Raw genomic sequence first — 19,672 nt, 5'->3', positions numbered from 1 at the left:
ATGACCGATAGGTTAAAGCCGGGCTAAAAATAAACAACTAACTAACTACGACTATCTAGCTTGTGGATGTTTTGTGAAATAGTCATTATTTTTAAACAAAGAACCTGTCTTGAATGAGTCGTATTCAACAATCTCACTGGAGGGCTGTTGGATTTCATTTCAGCAAACAGATCCATTTTTCTAAGTCCGTCAAGAAAATTTTGGACATCTGGACTATTTATATCAAACGCTTTTGAAGATAGAAAAGATATAGTATGCTTTTCCACGTATTCCATAAAATTATAAACAATATTCTTGCAAATGTTAATGGTCTTCTTTATCTTCGAGTGGGGCAGCCCAACATCACTGATTAAACGACAGATGCTCAAAGACGCAATTATTTTAATTTCATCAAACGAAAGTACGTCATCCCTTTGATCGGGGTCATATGTATTTTGTTCAACTACACTTTTGTTATATTCAACATACTGTAGATCTGAAAGAGAAGATCCCAGTTGTAGAGGGTTTTCTTTAATATGCCGTTTTAGTGATTTTTGATTCGTCGGGTAGTGGCTCCCTATTTCATCTCATTTGTAAGGACGTTACCTTAAAAACCTGATTCAGCCACCAAAATCACTACGATTATTTCATATTTCTGCTTAATTCGCCTTGCTCCACATTGGGAATTGATTCACATTCCTTGGGAATTAAAACAATAATTGAAAAATCTGCTAAAAATACTTTTGATATGTTCACTACTGTGTTCCTAATTTCATCTCAAAGGTTTTGTATTCATCCTATCGTTGGTCCTTTATTCATCCTATAAATTAGCAATGGCGACAGCAATCAAAACCAAAATATTGCACTATTACACTCTCAGGTTCAAAATGTCAGAATTTTCCTTAAAAAGGGCCTAATGCCAACTATGACACAACACACGATATTAAAAAAAAACAATTTGGAATCATTTCAACGTTTAAAATTTTTTGGATCGTTTTTATTACCTTTCGTTTCAAATTTAAAATTTCACTCTGCAGTTAATTTGGAGAATTAAAAAAAATTAATTTTTAAAAAAGAATTGTTACTATCTAGGAATTAGCTCTTCTAAAAACAAAATGCAGAACCAGAGATGCCATTCATACAGATGTATCTGTATTGTATAGATTTTTGCGTTCGCGTTCGTTAAATCAGATTACAGATTTTCTAAATTTAATACAGATTTGTAAAGGTTCAGAAAAAGTGAGAAGTAAAACCACAGACTAACAGATATGACAGTATGATTAAATTCTTATAAAAATAACTTTTCCTGATGCACTAGTTCCACATATATTGTACTGCGCGAACTATTTACTATCTGTACACCCCTTGTGTTACGTAAAAGTTTTTTTACTAGTTGGTTTCTCCTCGTTTGTCAACACCGATTAGCTGCTTGCAGGGTTGGCTGATTTCATCAAAATATTTGAAAATTAATCGTCACAATAAATTATTGGATTACGTTGATAATATATTTAACTTTTTCGCGATGTTGGAAGGTAACCATTTATTTGACTCAACGTTGTTCATCTAGACTATTTTTTATTGTGTTGGTAGTTTTCACCCGAAATTGAGTGGCGGCAGACCAGAAGCAAGTAAATATTGTAACAAAACGGGTTCGATTTTGTATTGCGTTGGAGGTTGAGAAGTAGGCACAATTCTGTAATTTTTTTTTTTGTCCCGGGTTGGCGGTTCAGTGCATAGGACGCTGGTCTTACAAGCCAGATGTCGTATGTTCGAGCCCCGACCTGGAAGGGTTCTTAGTGTCAGTAGGATCCATAGTACTAGCCATGCAATGATTCTGTACACTAAGAATCGGCTGCGAAGTCTGTTGAAACAGAAAGGCCAAATTCCACAAAAGGAATGTAATGCCAAGACTTTGCTTTGCTGTAAATAGTTTTGGCAATATGTATTAAATCTGTATCCTGCATGAGATTCGCGTGGACGTATACAAATCAATACATTACAGGTAATTCTGTATGAATGGCAACTCTGTTGGTAAATGAAAAAAATAAAGTCTATAATACAGTCTATTGACAGACAGGATGTTTTTGATAGGGTAACGTGGCGCCATCATGACACATGTGAGTGCTGTCTCAAATAAAGGAATATTCGAAATGACCGTTAAAATGATTGAAGAATCTAATTTGAGTGTCCTGTCTGTTAGTCTGTGGTAAAACGTTAGACTTTTTTCTCTGAGCATTTGATTACAGTACTTCTTTAAAAGTTTATTAATCAACGGACAAATCACATGTTAAAATGGAAATCTTTTGTGCAAATATTTGATGATGAACACTGATATACATTTATATTAAAATTTAAAACCAATTTGAATTTGATTTGAATTTGAATTTGATTCATTTTATTAGTGAAAACAGCTAGAGCAGATACATATTTTCTATGAAAATATCTGGTATCTCTGTGCACAGCCGATGAAACACACACATTTAACATAACAGTGTTATGGTGACGTATAGCGGAAAGAAACCAGTGCTACTAGATTTGCCACCATGGCTATTTGATTAGTATTTCACACTCTCTATCTGGTACTATTAGAATCCGAAACAGTTTTATTTATATATAAATATCAATGATATAATTAAACTAATGTCACGGATAAAAAAAACTTGTTGATGATAATTTAAAAAAAAATTTTTTTTTTAAATTTACATTATGAGAAAACTTGGCAACCTTGCGATACGAAATGATATGAAAACAAAGCGCAATCAAGTGAATTAGGTACAAATTTTCATCTCATATTTTTCATTGCTTTCATTGCTTATCAGGTAAATTCAAAAGTCTTTAATCGTTGAAAAACAAGTGGAAAGTGAACATTACTAACTATAAAGTCATCCAACATTGAATAGTGGTGTGATTAAGTGAAATAGTGATCATGTTTTGAGACGAATCGATTAGTAAATATTCAGAAACATGATAAATTGTAAAACTTCAGACGAAAGTGGTTCCTAAATCAAAAAGTGAATTTATTTTAAATGAAAAAAGCGATCGTTGAAGGTTTTTTACCTATTTTTTCAATTCGAAAGTGTGGCAAAATCTAGAATAAATGAGATGGAAATTGGAGCTGAGATGAAATAGGGAGCCCTTACCCTATATCGCATTGAACACTTCCGAAAAGTGCCATGGTAAAAAATGTCTCTCCTGAATATGCCATATCCCGGAATAAGGCGACAACAGAAAAAAAACAAGATATGGCGTCGTCTATAAAAAATTATCAGGTACAAATAGAAGTTTTAAAAAGTAAACATGCTTACCAAGTATTTGCATTGCTTCTGCATCACAATCACCAATCGTGTTGAAGATTTTATCCATTTATAAAATTTTTAAATACGACTTACCAAATGGAGGGTTGAAACAAATACAAATAATAATACCCCTAAGTCGCATACAAACGAACCGCCAATGTTTGGTTCACAGCCTGAACAAGTAAGCCTAGCAAATTACTCCCTTTCATTGCGATAGTTTGAAAATGTGGAAGGAGATCGTTTCTGGCAACGCTTTATGCTAGTTGCTACGGTACAAAACAAACTTGTTTGTTTATGTTTACCGTTGCTGTATTAAACCGCAACAATCAGTCTAAATATCACCGGCACTAGCACAAAAGATGAAAAATGAACACAAACACCCTACAAATATCAATACAGCTAGTAGTATATTCATGGTGGCTTAACCATTCTAGATTATTGTTTAACTTACATTTCGCTTATGATCTTGATTATCAGATAAAAACTGTTTGTTTATTTATTTTTCACTATAATAAACAGTAAATATGGTGAACTTGTTCTTACCCTTCAGTGTTGCTAGATTTATAGAAAACTCGTTAAAGTACATTGTCACTCTGACAGTGCATCATGAAAGTGTACCGCACGATGCAAAATGTGTCCTTGAAAATTTGTCGCCGTATTCCGTATTATAATTAGTATTTGGTTGAAAACTTGCACTTAACTTCACATTTGATACACGTTTATACAAGTTTACAGCAATTCGGCAAAATAAGAACGAATATTCCGCAAAATAAAAATACTAGCTGTAGGGTCAGCATTTATTTTACCGAACAATTTGACAGCAGCAAATACAATCTTGTTAGCTGATCAAATCAGTACAAAAATAGCATTGTACAGCAATCTTTCGAACAAATGCTGAATTTTTGTTTTTCTATTACCTGAATACAGTTTTAATATTCCAAAACACATACTGTACCGTAAAATACTAGTTTTGACGGATGGACCAGCACTAAATTTTACCGAACATCGTATAAACAATTAAGTGTGTAACTTTGTCCCATAGTGTGTCACTTTTTCATTGTCACATTTTGTTACGGTGACCAGTTGGTGACTAGAAACAGTCAATGCGAGCACGTCGTAAGAGTTAGATTACCGAAAAGTTACGTTGGAGCTTATTGTAAGTTAGTATGATGAGATGTCAATTCGTAACATTATTTTGACTCCATTGTCACCATCATAATACGACTTGTTTCGTCGTGTTTGTCATGCGACCATTATGCAGCATCTGTTTTGTTTCTATTTTTTATTAACAAGTTACATGTGCTACTTGGGTCAGAAAGATAGACCGTATACTGAACACCAATGAATATTTTCACGTGACGCTTGGTACAGACGTCACTGGCAGTCATACAAACCTAGAAAACAAAAAATATTTCGACAAATAAGGTTTTCGCGCGAAATATAAATTAAAAGTCTTACGGGAATGATTTTTTTACGCGATAGTTTGAAAAAGAGTATATGTTGTTACACAATAAAGTTGAGAATTCCTGAACCGAAGAATCAATCGTTCGAGTTTTCTTTCAAATCCTAGCAAAAAAGCAAAAACCAACGCAACCATAACCAATGTTAATTTAAAATATTTAATTAGCATGCCTAAATGTAACACGGGCCTACCGATTAAAACGTTTCTCTCACAACGCTATCAGCGGAGTGAAGGAACTGGTTTACATGGCTTATTACTCGTTTTTTTTGTTTTGTTTTCAGTTGTAGTCATCATATAAATAGTAAGCAGACAGCGAGTGACTTTTAATTACACACTCTTACTAGTATAGTATCGTAGTTGCTCTGGCAAAACTAGAGTTTTCTTTTTTGCTCAGCACACCGAATATATAGAGGATGCCAACTCACAACGACCAACTGGGTTTTCGGTTGTACAATATAGTTTAAATTTATAACGTACATTGTAAATTAAATAACATATATCACACGCAGTTTTAGTTCCTTACAGCATTCTAATCGTACCTTCACTGCTTCTCTGCTTGTATAACAGTAAATCGTCAAAACTTTCTCGCTCGGATTGAACTGTTTCCTTGTTTCCTTGCTGTTTATGAGTCAATAAAAAAAACGGACAAACTTCTAATACTGATTTTGTGTATAACGATTTTACCTTCTTCTTTGTTCTGAAATCTTTCATCAACATTTTGCGTACCATAACGTTAAATACTATTTAAACAATCCGAATTACATTGTCCTCTCCCATAGACCACCTGATCGAATGAACTTGTGTTAGCATAAAAATAAATATACGCAATTCTCGTATGAAGATTTTGCGATATAAAGTGCGAAAATATCACTGGTACACCGGTAGTAGGATTACACGATTCGTTCGATTTCGTTCAATTGTGTTTTTACTCTCAAAAACACACACACACACATACAGAGGAGAAAATTTTTCCTTTCCTTCGTAAGCTCCTATTGCTGTAAAACATGGCACTATATCTCATAGCAAAGAGAGAGAGAGAGAGATTAATCATCTGAATTACTTGCTTTTATGCCCTTCTCGTGGTTAGAATATTTCGATTTCGGATAAGAAGCAGAAAGTGCATCACCTGGACCGCACCTACTTCGTAGTATTGCTCTCGACAGAGTTTTTAAGTCTCATTCGGTTAATTGCTTCTCAAAGAGCGGGGGTGAATGGGTTTTCAATCACTTTTCAGAACCGACTCCAACGGATTGGGACCGCGAAATTTCGACGTCGACGAGGCGGAAAGGGGCGCTTTCCATCCATCGGACAAAACAGGACTGAACGATGACGATGTGGACGATACCTTCGACATGCTGCTGTCCATGACGTACGGCGTCCGCTGGGTCTGTAGGCAGTTCAGCCACTCCGACAGGGTGATTTTACGATCGTTGTTGATGTCACAGTAGCGGGGCATTTTTTTACCGCATTTGCGCAATTGTCTTGACAAAGGTGGAAACGAAATGCAATATTAGGATTTTTTATTTGCAGAACTTTTCCAAATCATAAATCACAACTCACCTGGCTGCCGTCACCAGTTCTCGGAAAGTTTTCCATTCCTTTCTTTCCCATACCTTGTTTTTGTTTTTATCCAGCAAAACAAAACTGAGCGTGGCTATCTTTTCATCTTCGGTACCCCATTTCGTGTTGTCAGCTCTAAAACGAAACCGAAAATCAAGAATCGATCGATCCCGTATCGAAATGAACACCCAGCGAACTTACGCCGTGACCGAGTTGCTGGCAATCTGTTGCTTCAAAAAATCTTTCAGATCCTTCAAAAACTCCAGCTTCTTATCATCGGGACAGCCCCGCATTTGTCGACCGCCAACACCCGGATAGACATCGCACTGCGGTCGCTTATCCTTTGTCGATGTTCCGGGAATGTTTTTCCCGGTGTCCTCGTGAACACACCAACAGTATCCGGTGGATCGGTAGCACTGCACTCGCTGATAACGTCCATCGGCGGTGCACTCCGGAACGTACAAAGCCGTTGCTCCACCCTAGAGAGAGAAAAAACATAACCTTGATCATATAGGAACAAAAATCCGTTTCGTAAAAAACTCCTACCCGTTGTTCTTCCAAAGCAGCCGCTCGATCACTCAAGCAGTCCGATTCGGCTTCGCTGTCCTTGAAGATGGGATCCTGTTCACCTTTCAGTTCCAGTGTCGTTTTGCCCTGCAGCACTGAACTCAAAAATTTAGATAAGTAAGTAAAATTCAATTGGGTATCATACGGATTGATGGATCATCTAATGGTAATCTGAAGGTAAGTGTTCGACAGAGTCACTGATCTCGGAATTGAAGTTGCTAACAAAATGACACAGGACGGATCGGTTGCTCTCAGTTGGGTGGCATACAAATCTTAGTATTCAATTAGTATAGTATTCGCATAAACGTATAAAACTACTCGTACAGCTATTTGTGGGGGCTATTTTGATTCAGTAGTCCTTTGCCTATCTGTGCGTACAGTGAACAAAGTCCGCGGTAATCGTTGCTCTCGTCAGTTGTGAAGTTTACGCTGTAATAATTTTTTACTGTGTAACTGTTGTAGCTTATGGACCTACTGTAATTAGTGATGGAAAGGTTAGACAATGGTATTGTGTTTTAAAAAATGATCTGACAATTTAAAAACGCATAGAATTGTTACAGGAAAACATAGATAAAAGAGCGCAGACCGGCATCATGTATGATCATGTAATAAATTCTTTATATATGATTATAATTTCATCTATGAAAAACAATGGCTTTTACTCTCCGAATATGCCTCGTACTATTCGAACCCCGCGTAAAGTCAAACATCAAAATGAGACCAAATCGAAATGTGATTATGACATCAACAACAGATTGAAATCTTAATTTGATTTCAGCTCATCAATATTTTAATTGATACCACATTATATTGTCAATTTATTGCTCACTTTCGAGACACCTGTGAGACCTGAAAAATCAAAATATTAAAAGCAGCCATCTGACACCGGTATGTGAGCACCAGCTATTTGAAAGTATACCGATTACGTTGAGCCCCTCGCGTTTCGAGCCCCAAACACTGCGATGTTTTGATACTCATCGCGACTCTAAAATTGTGAAAATTATCTCCACTTGATGTCCCAAAACACTGTCTGCTGTATTTTAGGTAAACCGGCAAGTTATTGTGAGATAGTCGACCCAAAATTCACTAATTTTTGTGCACTAAACAAGGTAAATGCGTTAAACAAATGCCTTACTGTTTGTTTGTTTGTTTACGTTGCAATCAGCTGATTTTGAAGTTCCGATTTTGGTCTCATCAAGATGGCGTCGTGACAGGAGGCCGATTAAAAGCAACAAAAGTAACAACAACAACAACAACAACAGAGCTTCTGCATGGAATAAAGCCTAAAATACTCTGGTCGCGCTCTTATTCGCTTTTCGGACGTCGCACAGTGGTCCAAAACTGGAAAAAGACGGTCAAAAGTCTATACTGACTTTCACTGATTTTTAAGAGCTTTGAAGAAAACAAAATGAAGTATTTTTGCAGAAGATATAAATAATGTAAAAAAATATTTTTTGAGATATATTCACTTTATTTGAAAAAAAAAATTTTTTTGGTTTTATATACGTAGAATCTTCCTCCACTAAAAAGTGCGCATAAACACGCATAAACAAGCTCATGCTTGCACGCGCTGCTTAAGCAAATTTTTGTGATTATTATTTTGTTTACTTTTTGACAATTAACAATATTAGAAAAAATCTAAGTGGAATTCGATGCAATTTTTTAGGCCTATTCAAAGTTAGTTTTAAATATTGAAAATCCGAAAAATTATCAAAAGTTCAACACATATTAAAAAAAATGAAAAAATGTTTTCCAAACAAAATATGAAAAAGTGTTGTAAAAGTACAAACCTTTACAAAGAGATTTCATTTTTAAACGTGTAAATAAATTGAGTTATCGCGAAGCAACACGATATTTAAGACGATATGTTGATCGTGCGACGCTCACTTAGAGATGTGCGAAGCAGCTCATACCGGTGAGCACCTCACCAAAGGGAATTGAATCAATGTATCAGCTCATCAGTTCATTAAGATTGAACTGAAGGTTTGTTTCGAGCGCCGTTTTTTGTGCCGTTTTTCTTACTTCGTGTTTCTTTCATATGCATGATCGAAATCATTGATGCTATGCCAACTAACTTGTCTGCGAATTATTATTATGTCATATTTGAGAATATCTGCAAAAGTGGCATCCCTGAATGTACCTTAACCTACTGAGTGAGAGGTAAGATTTCTTATTGACAATGGCTCATTCAATCTGTTAAAGAAGGATACATACACATTTGGAAGAACGAACAAAAGCTCATGCACACATTTCTTCTCATTTATAACTCGCCTCTCAAGAAGATCCGTTCCGCTCGTAGCTTGTTTTCGCCTTACCAGCAGAGATGCCAGGTCATTTTTTCAAAAATCTGTGACCATCCAAAAACTCTCACTATTTCCTACCGCTCTGTAATTTTTGGTGCTAAACTAAGATAAATTAAAAAAATCTATGATCGATTTCAGAATCTGTGTAAATCTGTGACTATTTTCAGAAATCGGTGAGAATCTGTGTTATTTTTGAAATCCTTACAAAAGGTTGAAAATCTGTGAAACATAGATTAATCTGTGAACCTGGTATCCCTGCTTACCAGTGCGGTGAACTGGTCAGCTGTGGTTCTTTTAAACAGAGCTGTGAGGTATCAGCTCACTTTAAAAATTCGATTCACTGGAATAGCTCAGGAGCGAATTGCACATCTCTACGCTCACTGCAAAAGCGAGCTACAGAAATTAGGTTTTGCACGATGACGGCACAAATGAACTGCCGATGAATCAAGTTCATCTTTGACAGTTGCCGTGTACTTGTTTTGTTTTGCGACTGCAAGTTAAAAATTGAAAAAATGACGAAAAAGTGAAAAAGGTATTCCGCAGTGAAAATAACTAAAAAGATTGCCCTGTATGTGTTTTCAGCATCAAGGAGCTATATATGTATGAATCTGTTAAGTGTGAGGCGACTTGCTATTTTTACATTCGAACGATGAACTTCTAATGAACTTTTAAACTGTAAACAAGTACACGTCGACTGTCAAAAAAAGTTCATTATGTTCATTTTTGTGAGGTTATGTCATGTTCGTGCAAAACTTAATACCAGACGCGTGACGCCCTCCGTTTCTTAACCATTCATGGTTTCAGCATGGCCATAGTGAAAATGAGCCACACGAGTAGTACTCAGGATATTCTCATTGGAAAATAAATTGGATTAGGAATATATTTTCCTATAAGTATTGGAAAAGTTGGCTGCATTAAGTTGCATATTTCGCTTCAGTACAAGGTTTCCTAGGTAAAATAGATAAAATGATGTATAACTTTTCCAGAATGGGATTTTATATTTTCTACAATTATTCCAAATAAAGTATGTATAAAATACTAACTTTAAACATGTTATGATTAAAAAACTAATTTTGCTTCCGGTGAAACTCTCAACGGGTGAGCACGTTGCATCGTGTTAGTCCGGAGAAAATTCGAGTACTTCGCAAGAAAGAAAGGATTTTTAGCCGTACTTTGACGATTCGACGCAGCCACACAGCGAGATTTTCGCTTGTAATCAAGTGAAAATAAAGTCCATTGGACTATAAACGAAAATTAACTGGCAATATAGCCTTAGTTGCTGTGCCATCAATTCGGCGTCATCTCAAGTGAGGTGACGCCAACCAGAAAAGAAGAAGAAAACTAGTTTTAAAGGGGTTGTTATAATTCAATAACTAAAACTAACTTTGAAAAGGCCTAAAAAAAGCTCCATCGAGTTCCACTTAGATTCTTTTTTATAGTATTGAGCATATCTTTTCCAAGAAATTTTGTAAAAATCAGCTGCATAAAGTTGCACATTTCGCTTCTGTGTAAAGTTTTATCATAGGTAAAAAACGGTACAATGATGTATAACTTTGCCAGGAAACAACAAATTTATGCACTACCTTCAACAAAAATATGGGATTTTTTATTTTCTTCAATTATTCCAAACAAAGTATGCATAAACAAATAACTCGAAACAAGTTATGAATAAAAAACTGATTTTAGGGGGGTTGCCATGAAAACGCTTTGTATATCCGAAACGGTGCGACCAAGACTTTTGGTATATTTGACAAAGTAAATTAAGTTCAATAGTTCTAAAACTTTGTAGAAGAAAAAAATTTTCTATCTCTTCAGAAAAAAAAGTTATGGTTATATTTTTTGTCAAAGTAGGCCATGAACAATTAGGGATGGAATCGAATTACGCGGTATATATTTGTAAAAAAATCTTAAAAGCAACTATATGCATTAAAAGAACGGTTAGGCAACTACTGATTTATGTCCACGTTTTTATTGATTCGAACCACTGTGCGTCGTTGCGAACAGTCTCCTTCTCAACAGATTATCAGTAATCGTATGCAGCTTCTGAATACTAGACCTGGATTCGGGAATTGAATATTTGATGGGATTCTGGAACTGAATTCTAAACCTAAATTCTGAACTTAATTTCAGGTTTACAATTAAAATTTAGAATTCAGTTTCAAAGCTTTGTTCCAGATTACATGTTCAGCAATTAGAACTATGACTCTGGAACTGAATCCTGATACCAAAGTCTGCAATTGGTTTCTTGACTAGAGCTTTTGGAACTGAATTTAGTTCCTTATTACATACTCGGAATTCGAATCCAGAATACTGATTTAGGATTTTACCTTCAGAATTCTGGAACAAAATTCAGGATGTGATTTTTAGATCTAGATTCTGAAACTAAACGGTCGATCTGAATTTCGAATCTGAATTTTTGAAACGGACTTCTGAATCAGAATTTAATTTACAGCTTAATTCCTAAATTCAGTTTCAGATTTCATTTCCAGAATTCAGGACCTACATGCTGGAACTAAGGAGTGTATCGATAAGTAGTTAGCAACATTGAAACAGTTATTACTCTGAAATGGCTTAATTTTTGGCAGCGTGTTTTGCGGTGACATGTTTGTTTACATGTCAATAACAGCTGCACTATCGATTGGTTTCGGTACGGTTTATCGTTTCAATGATGAGTCGAATTGATCCGGAAACGCGAAAGAAAATTCTGCACACTTGGTGCTCAAAAAGTGGTGTCAGGTACAACGAAATTGCAAAACTGATGAAAGTGCACCACACCAGTGTCAAAACTATTATCGAGAAGTTCGGTGAGACCCTTTCCATGAAGGCCGGCCCGGCCGAGACCCAAAAGTGGTTGAGTACATCAGGAAAAACCCATCGGCGTCGACGCGGGTTTTGGCCAAGCAGTTCAACACCAGCATCGGGATGATTCAACGGATCAAAACAAGAGCGCGGAAACTGTATAACCGTGAAACCTACGCCAAGGAAGACTCTCGAGCGCTTCCCGGACCGCAATATTATACGAAATCGGTGTACCAGGACCTGGACGACGCTAATACCACGGTGGCGATGGAAAAGTTTGGGCAGAAGGTGTTGGTCTGGCAAGCAATTTATACCTGTGGTTTGCGGTCGTCGATTTTCTTCACGAAGGGCACAATTAACGCCAAGGTGTACGATGAGGAATGTTTGAAGAAGAGAATGCTGCCACTGTACAGAAAGCATAAGGCTCCTCCTCTCTTCAATAATCAATGTTGCTAACTACTTTTCGATACACTCCTTAGTTCTTGTTGTGGCACAGTGAAGTCCTTAAAAACCTTTTTTTACGCGAAGCATTTGAAATAACGCGATGTTTTATTGAATTTACGCACTCCCGACTTTGCGCGTAAATTGAGATTCCAGTGTATGATCATTTCGCAGCCGTTTAGGTAAGCTTAAACTACTTTATAGAACATGGTTTCTAGCATAATTGATGTGATGTGAATAAGGCGGCGATGGATTTAAAATCGCTTGAAGGTGGTTTTTTCTTACGTGAATTCAGTATATTATTGTGAACAGTTTACCTAAATAATGAAATGAATGAGAAAATTTTGCGCCAAAATGTGACTGCATGTAAATAAGCACCTTTATTGAGAGCAACCGAAACCTTTTGTTCATGATTCCTATCTTTCAAATTCTAATTAAAGCTACAAATGGGTCATCTTGTAAATTGCAACTATTCAATGACTACTCTAAACACGCAACAGACAAAAGATACAAAAATAAAAAACAGAAACAATAAAAGAATAAATAAACAAATAAATCAAATGACAGATGTTAAGGATGGGGAAAAAATAGAAATAAATTTTGCCAAATACCAAACAGGTGAGGGTTTTGATTGCAGCTTTTTCGAAAATGAAGACAATTCGGCCAAAAAAACTCTGTTGTAAAGTTCGATGTAGGTGTGTCTTAGCATCCGTCATTGAGGGTTCTACGTAGAGTAGGAACAACTACTTGTTTTACGAGCTACTGTAGTGTATAAGGAATTGTGATTTCCAAAAAAACAAAAATAAGAATAAATAAAATGCAGATGATTTACGGACGGTAGACGGAGGGAGAAATAGTACACAAATCTGATTGAATCGAGAGCATTAGATACATACACAGGTTGGGCTGCAGCCGCTTGCCGGCAATGCTAAAGTGCAGTCCGTTTAGTAGCGTGTTATCACTATCGGGCAGTTCGTCCGAATCGTCGTCATTTTCTGAGTAATCATCTTCATCGTCAAAATCATTGTAATCTTGGTTGGAGCCATTCTGCTGTGACTCATCGTATCGAAGAAAGCTATGGTGATGGGTGCTAGAGCTAGAGGAAGAATGTGAGGAACCACCGACACCGACACCGATCAAGGTGCCACCAAAACCACCACCACCACCACCGCCACCGCCACCGCCGATGACCGCACCCGAATGGTGCTGATGATGATGGTGATGGGCAGCAGTGGCATACAGTCCACCAGAAGTAGTACCACCGGAAGTAGAAGATGATGATGATGATAATGGCGACGGATAGTTTTCCATTTCGGCTGATGGATGGAGAAATTTTGGATTTCGCATTCGTATTTGATTTTTTGTTTAGTGCATTTTAATGATTTTATTTTTTTTAACCACGGATCGGCAATTTTCGATAGAAGAAGAAGAAGAAGAAAGTAAGTCGACATTAATTACATAATATTTAATCACACTTCTCAGTACTAATCCTAATGAAAATGCAAACATTGTTAGCCACTGAAAATTACTCGATGATTGGTTAGAAGTTACGGAAAGCTCGACTACACTACCATTTTTGCAAGTCGTCCAGGCTGGGTCTCTGAGCCAGACACAACAAACAGAATAATAATAAAAAAACACACAGTCATCGGAGGCGATAATTCTTGTTTTCATAAGCTAAACTAAGCGAAATCAAAATATTCAAAGCCTTCGACCTTTAAACAGCTAATAGCCATCACGGATGTCACGGTAAAATTCCATACTTGTAATCCTAATTTTACGGCTGGCCATTTTTACTCAGGTGTCACACACAGCAACTGTCAGAGGGTATCCGAGGTCCGTTTCAGATATGACATATTTCTATAGATAGCCTAGACGAAACGCCATTCTCTGCTAGCCTGTTAGGGTGATGTAATATTTTCAAAATGATAATTGAGTTCAATTAGGTTTACCTAGACGTAAGATTTCAGTTGTTTACAAAAGATGGCTCCCTCCCATCAGAATTGCGGATACTCACTTCAATTATATTGCTAAATCTCGGAGAAACAATTTAATTGTTGATGCACTTATTTATGAAAATGAAATTTCTCGGTGATTTTTTCCACATAAACGTATAAGCCAGTGACAGTTTCTCTTTGTTTACTTTCGCTTCTATTAATTCCCACTGAGAACGCGGTTAGATCTAGGTGGGCGTTTAGAATTTGTTGAACAACATACTGAACGAAATACTCGTTCAGTTTGTTTGAACGACTTGTTGTTGTTATCTTTCCTAAAAAATAGTGTTAAAATCAGCCCGGTGGCAACAATAAGACACTCTAGCCAGTGTTATCGCCCGCATTGGCTTGGCTGCCAGAAAGCTGACTAACGACTGCCAGCGGGCACAATGTGGCTGGCACCTTAAAAGATACACCATGATTTCTGAGGTAGACGTGGCTGCTAGCCCTTTGTCATACCGGTGGAAATCTTTGACATTTTCAGCGAAGGTGAAAAAATGAAAACGCTCGGCTAACTTCGATACAAGCGACTATGTTTTGCCAAATTGGATTTGACAGCCGTCACTGAAACAATTTTGGTAGCCCATGGCTGCCCAGGTAGCCAGAAGGCGGTGCGGCGTAACCAACATTTCGGTCCTTTGGGGCCTTCAAATCTAGCAAATCAGTGAGAGCAAAGATTGTGAAAGTCAGTATTACAATTTGGCACCGCACGTTTCATAACAATATCACATTTATAATCAAACATATAAAAATCAATTTTGTTTCAACAAATCACAGATATTTAGCATCAACAAACTTTGTTTATGTTTACATACTTCTTCGTTCTTTTCGTCACAAGAACATGGCGGCCTAGCAGAGGGCTGGTTAAAATTGAGCGTTTCTTCACATAAAAGGAAAATGTGTCTAGTGTTTATTAAAAAAGGTGGTTAGATCCTTTCAAAATTATCCAGTAAAACTAGTCCAACGAAGCTCTAACTCCTCATTTTGGAAATGGCTCAAAGATGGACCTCTGTCTTCCGAATTTTTAACGAAAAAAATGGCACTCGTTTCAATGGTCTGTTCTAAAATAAGCGATTACTGGGCTGCTCTAAGCACCTCTTTAGGAGAATTGCTTCTTGAAGATCACTTTGACAAACAAGCGTTAATTTTCTTACACTCAGGTCCAAATTTCAAATATCTGCAGTTAGCAAGTATGTCTTGCTGGTAGTTTTGCTTGTTTCATTTCGAGTGCTAATAAATATCACTCTCTCTCACTCACATAAACACTCTCGAGCTCGGCAAAGTAAAATGGCGAGACAGGTCGGTAATACACAATTTTGCCGATTGCTCAGTAGTATTATGTTTTCTGAGATTTTTCGGCAAAGTGAATTTTTTTGCCGAGATTCAGAGAAATCTTATACTGCACTCATCGGTACCCTCTTAGAAAAAAAAACGTTCACCGGTGGTCTTTCGTTGGTCCAATACGTTCACACTTGAAACAGATTCTTGAGCTCGGCATAATGAAATACCGAATTAGATCGGCAACACAACATTTTACTGATTGTTCAGTAATCCATATGCTTTTTTCCTAAATTCGTTAACGTAATATTCTGACATTTCGGTAAAGTGCGCTCTTTTGCCGAAGTTTGGAAAAATATAAGGCTGGGCTTTTCACACTATTTTTGCAAGATAAAAAACAACAACAAACCGTTCCATCAAAGTGAATAAATATTTTGTGCAGTATGTCGTTCAAAAAGCGCTCAACGACCAACAAAATATAACCGCTTGCTGAGTTGGTAATTAACCATTATCTTGTAATCAGAAAATGTGTTGGCCGAAATTTAAAAATATGTGTTAGTTTTTGCCGAAATTCGGCAAGACAACTGTCATTTACGTTGTATATTTTCGATTGGCACTACGCAGTTATTTTTTGACGAAATTTTTCGGAGAAAATATCCGGAATTAGTCCAAAAGGAAGACGTGAGAATCTACCATCTATCCAGTAAGTACAATAACTACAACTTATTGTTGCTTATTTATATAAAGCATCATCAGATCCTGCTTTCACTGTCGGGAAGTCATCACAGGATATGTCGAAGAACTTCGACGACATGTCAACCAACATATTCGACAACAGTCTGAATTGCATATTTTACAATTGTACGACCCTGAAACATAAGTAATGTAATGTATATGAAAATTTCAAATTTTAATACCCAATTGAATGTTTACGTTAAAAAAACGAATTTTATGTTTACTTTTAATTGCTGAAGACTCAGTAATTCATAAATTTCACTTAGTTACTTTTGCGACCATTTAGTAAAGGTTATGCCGAACAGATAGTAAACTTTTTGTCGACATTTTCAGTAATAACTAACGTTTGTCAAATTCAAGATTGCCGATACTTCGCAATTGTATCTTTTGCCGAGATGATTACCGAGTACACGGCGGTGCAAATCTCGGCAATGATTTTACCGAGATTCAGAGAAAAAAAAAGTTTGTAGGAAAAAGCAGGTATCTAGAAGATTCTAATTCCACATATTCGATAGGTCGTTCTTCGCCTATCGGTTTGTAAAATATCAAAATCTTTAGCTGTCGCATAATTTGTATAATTTCCAGTTTCACGAGAAATGATGGCATGGAGTGATGCAAAAACATCTAGTGACTTTAGATGACAAGTGTCTCGCCAAATTTCGGTAAAAGTTAACACAGCGTTAGAAATCACGGACATTTTTTTTACTGATTTCGGTATATTTGTATTTTACTGACAAGTTCTGTAAAGTATTATACCAAACTTTGGCAGAAAACATGCGTTTCACGGAGATAACAGAATATTATTGTAACGAAACTCGGGAAAGAGAACTTGGATTACTGAACAATCAGTAAAATTTCGTGTTTCCGATCTAGTCCGGCATTCTATTATTCCGAGCTTAAGAATTGGTTTGTATTGTTGTCGGTGTGTGAAAATGTCAGATTTTATGTTTCATCTTGTAAGCTTGAATATCTGTGAATAATATTGCATCATTATAAACGTGCTTTTATATCGGTATCGCGCAGCTTTTCGATGGAAATCATGGCAAACTTTGATCTAAATAATTGACGTTTTCGAAAAGTGTTTCGATTGAGGCAGGCAACTTGTGAAAGGGGAGGTATTTCAGAATATAGTTTTGAAAGACAAAAGAATCAGAATATCGGACATCTAATGATTTGTTGCCAAACCCAAGAAGAGCTTGCCGAATCGTTGGGAGTGAGTCAGCAAGCCATTTCAAAACGTCTCAAGGCCCTGGGCATGATTGAGAAAGAAGGAAACTGGGTGCAACTGCTTCAAAGACAAAATCGTAAGGGGTTTTTACATCGAATCGTAACCGGTGATGAAAAGTGGGTTCGATACGACAATCTTAAACGCAGAAAATCATGGGAAAAGCCCCGGCATGCTACTTCGTCGAAGGCAAAACCGAATAATCACGGCGACAAGGTTATGATTTGTATTTGGTGGGATCAGATCGGTGTGATTTACTACGAGCTCTTAAAACCGGGTGAAACCAACACAGGATATCGCTACCCAACGCAACTGATGCGCCTTAGTCGCGCGCTAAAAGAGAAGCGGCCACAATATCAAGAGCGACATGACAAAGTCATCCTCCAACACGACAATGCTCGGCCTCACGTCGCAAAAGTACCTGGAAACGCTGAAATGGGAAGTCTTGCCTCACCACCGTATTTCCCAGATGTCGCCCCTTCTGACTTCCACCTATTCCGTTCGATGGCACACGGTCTGATTTTCAACATTTTCAATCCTTCGAAGAATTGGAAAAATGAATTGCTTCATGGATAGCGTCAAAATAGGACTCCTTTTTTCGAGCCGGGATTCGAAAATGGCCGGAAAGATGGGAGAAAGTTGTCGACGGACAATACTTTGAATATTACACCTGCAAGTACTTTTTCGCAATAAAGCTTTAAATTTTGGAAAAAAACGGCGGAAGCAAAGTTGTACACACTCTTTACAGTCAGACTAACTGAACTAATTTCCTGGTTCAATAAAAATTGATTTATTTGATTTAATTGGTCCGCAAAGCAAAGTCTTGGCATTACATTCCTTTTGTGGAATTTGGCCTTTCTGTTTCAACAGACTTCGCAGCCGATTCTTAGTGTACTATGGATTCTACTGACACTAAGAATCCTTCCAGGTCGGGGCTCGAACATACGACAACTAGCTTGTAAGATCAGCGTCGTATGCATTGGTCCGCAATACCCTGAAATAAAATAAACTTTAAAAACCAGCCAATAAACAGAAATCAGTCCTATTTCTAAACCCAAATTTTGAAATTGAATGTTTTTGTTTGAAATCCATAAAACGTTTAGTTATCTTAAGAAAAGATACGATTTCATTTTTTATATCCGAGGGAGTAATTTTTAATTTTTTCATATGTTATATCTACATAAACTTAGAGAATCTGGTATACTGAAAAAAGTCTACTTAAGTTTACGATAAATCGTATTCTCTCGGAAAAAGGGTACGATTAAATCACTATCTTCAATCTGCAACATTCAGGGCATATTCAGTAGTGTTCTAGTTCTAGATGCAGAATTTATGTCAGTTACAAAATTTAAATTTGGATTTTATAACAAGAAAAACTAGCAGCCCCAGCAGTGTTGTACTCGTGTTTCAAATATACAAAAAAATAGAACGGCATCGTAGACCAGTTTTAAATTTGACAGAAGAACTGGTCGAATAAATAAAACTAGAACGGCTTACTGGGGATACGTTTGTTCCAGTTTCTGCTCTATTATAGATCTTCCATATAGAACTTCTAGCTGCTGAATTTGCTCTCATTCGATTAAATATTTCAGCCTACTATTCTTCACCTTTACACGTTCATTTTGCAAGAGCGGTTGTACAATAGGGTGGGACAAGGTTGCATGGGAAAAAATTGAAATCGCTTATTTTATCGCTCCACCAAACTTTTTCTCTTGCTTTTGGGTCCCATAAAAACTATGCAAAATTTTAACTCGATCGGTGAAACTATATTTTCGCGCCCGACGATTAAAGTTTGTATGGGATTTAGTATGGAGAAATTAACTTTTTACAAAAAAAATCTGCTAGAAGTCAACTTATGAACTCTAGAAATCGATACATGTGTCATTTTTGTAGGAAATTTAACGAGCAAAAAAAGCTGCGAGGACTGCAAAACAATCCGACATTTGAAGAAAAAGTTATTAAAGGAAAACCAACACAAGCTCCGAACAATGGCGCATTCCTTAATATATCTAGCATCACTGCTGCTAGTGGTA

At 36.7% G+C, this 19,672-nt stretch overlaps 1 protein-coding gene across 4 annotated transcripts in view; it reads right to left on the bottom strand.

Annotated features, from left to right (window-relative positions):
• Positions 1-4,871: 4,871 nt before the first annotated feature.
• Positions 4,872-19,672, bottom strand: part of LOC131435466 (SPARC-related modular calcium-binding protein 2) — a 74,458-nt gene continuing 59,657 nt past the window's right edge. For 3 of the 4 annotated variants that reach the window (XM_058603376.1, XM_058603377.1, XM_058603379.1), the window contains exons 7-11: positions 13,304-13,723; positions 6,844-6,959; positions 6,499-6,776; positions 6,298-6,432; positions 4,872-6,218 (exon numbers count right to left, since the gene is read on the bottom strand). In XM_058603376.1, coding sequence (XP_058459359.1) covers positions 5,957-6,218; positions 6,298-6,432; positions 6,499-6,776; positions 6,844-6,959; positions 13,304-13,723 — 1,211 coding nt within the window. In that variant the 3' untranslated portion in view covers positions 4,872-5,956. The remainder of the gene's footprint in view (positions 6,219-6,297; positions 6,433-6,498; positions 6,777-6,843; positions 6,960-13,303; positions 13,724-19,672) is intronic. The other variant, XM_058603380.1, reaches the window with a different exon arrangement.

This window comes from Malaya genurostris, chromosome 3 (assembly GCF_030247185.1).
Source record: "Malaya genurostris strain Urasoe2022 chromosome 3, Malgen_1.1, whole genome shotgun sequence".
NCBI lineage: Eukaryota > Metazoa > Arthropoda > Insecta > Diptera > Culicidae > Malaya > Malaya genurostris.
The sequence above is the reverse complement of the archived record's forward strand: the minus strand, read 5'-3'. Positions and strand labels throughout refer to the sequence as shown.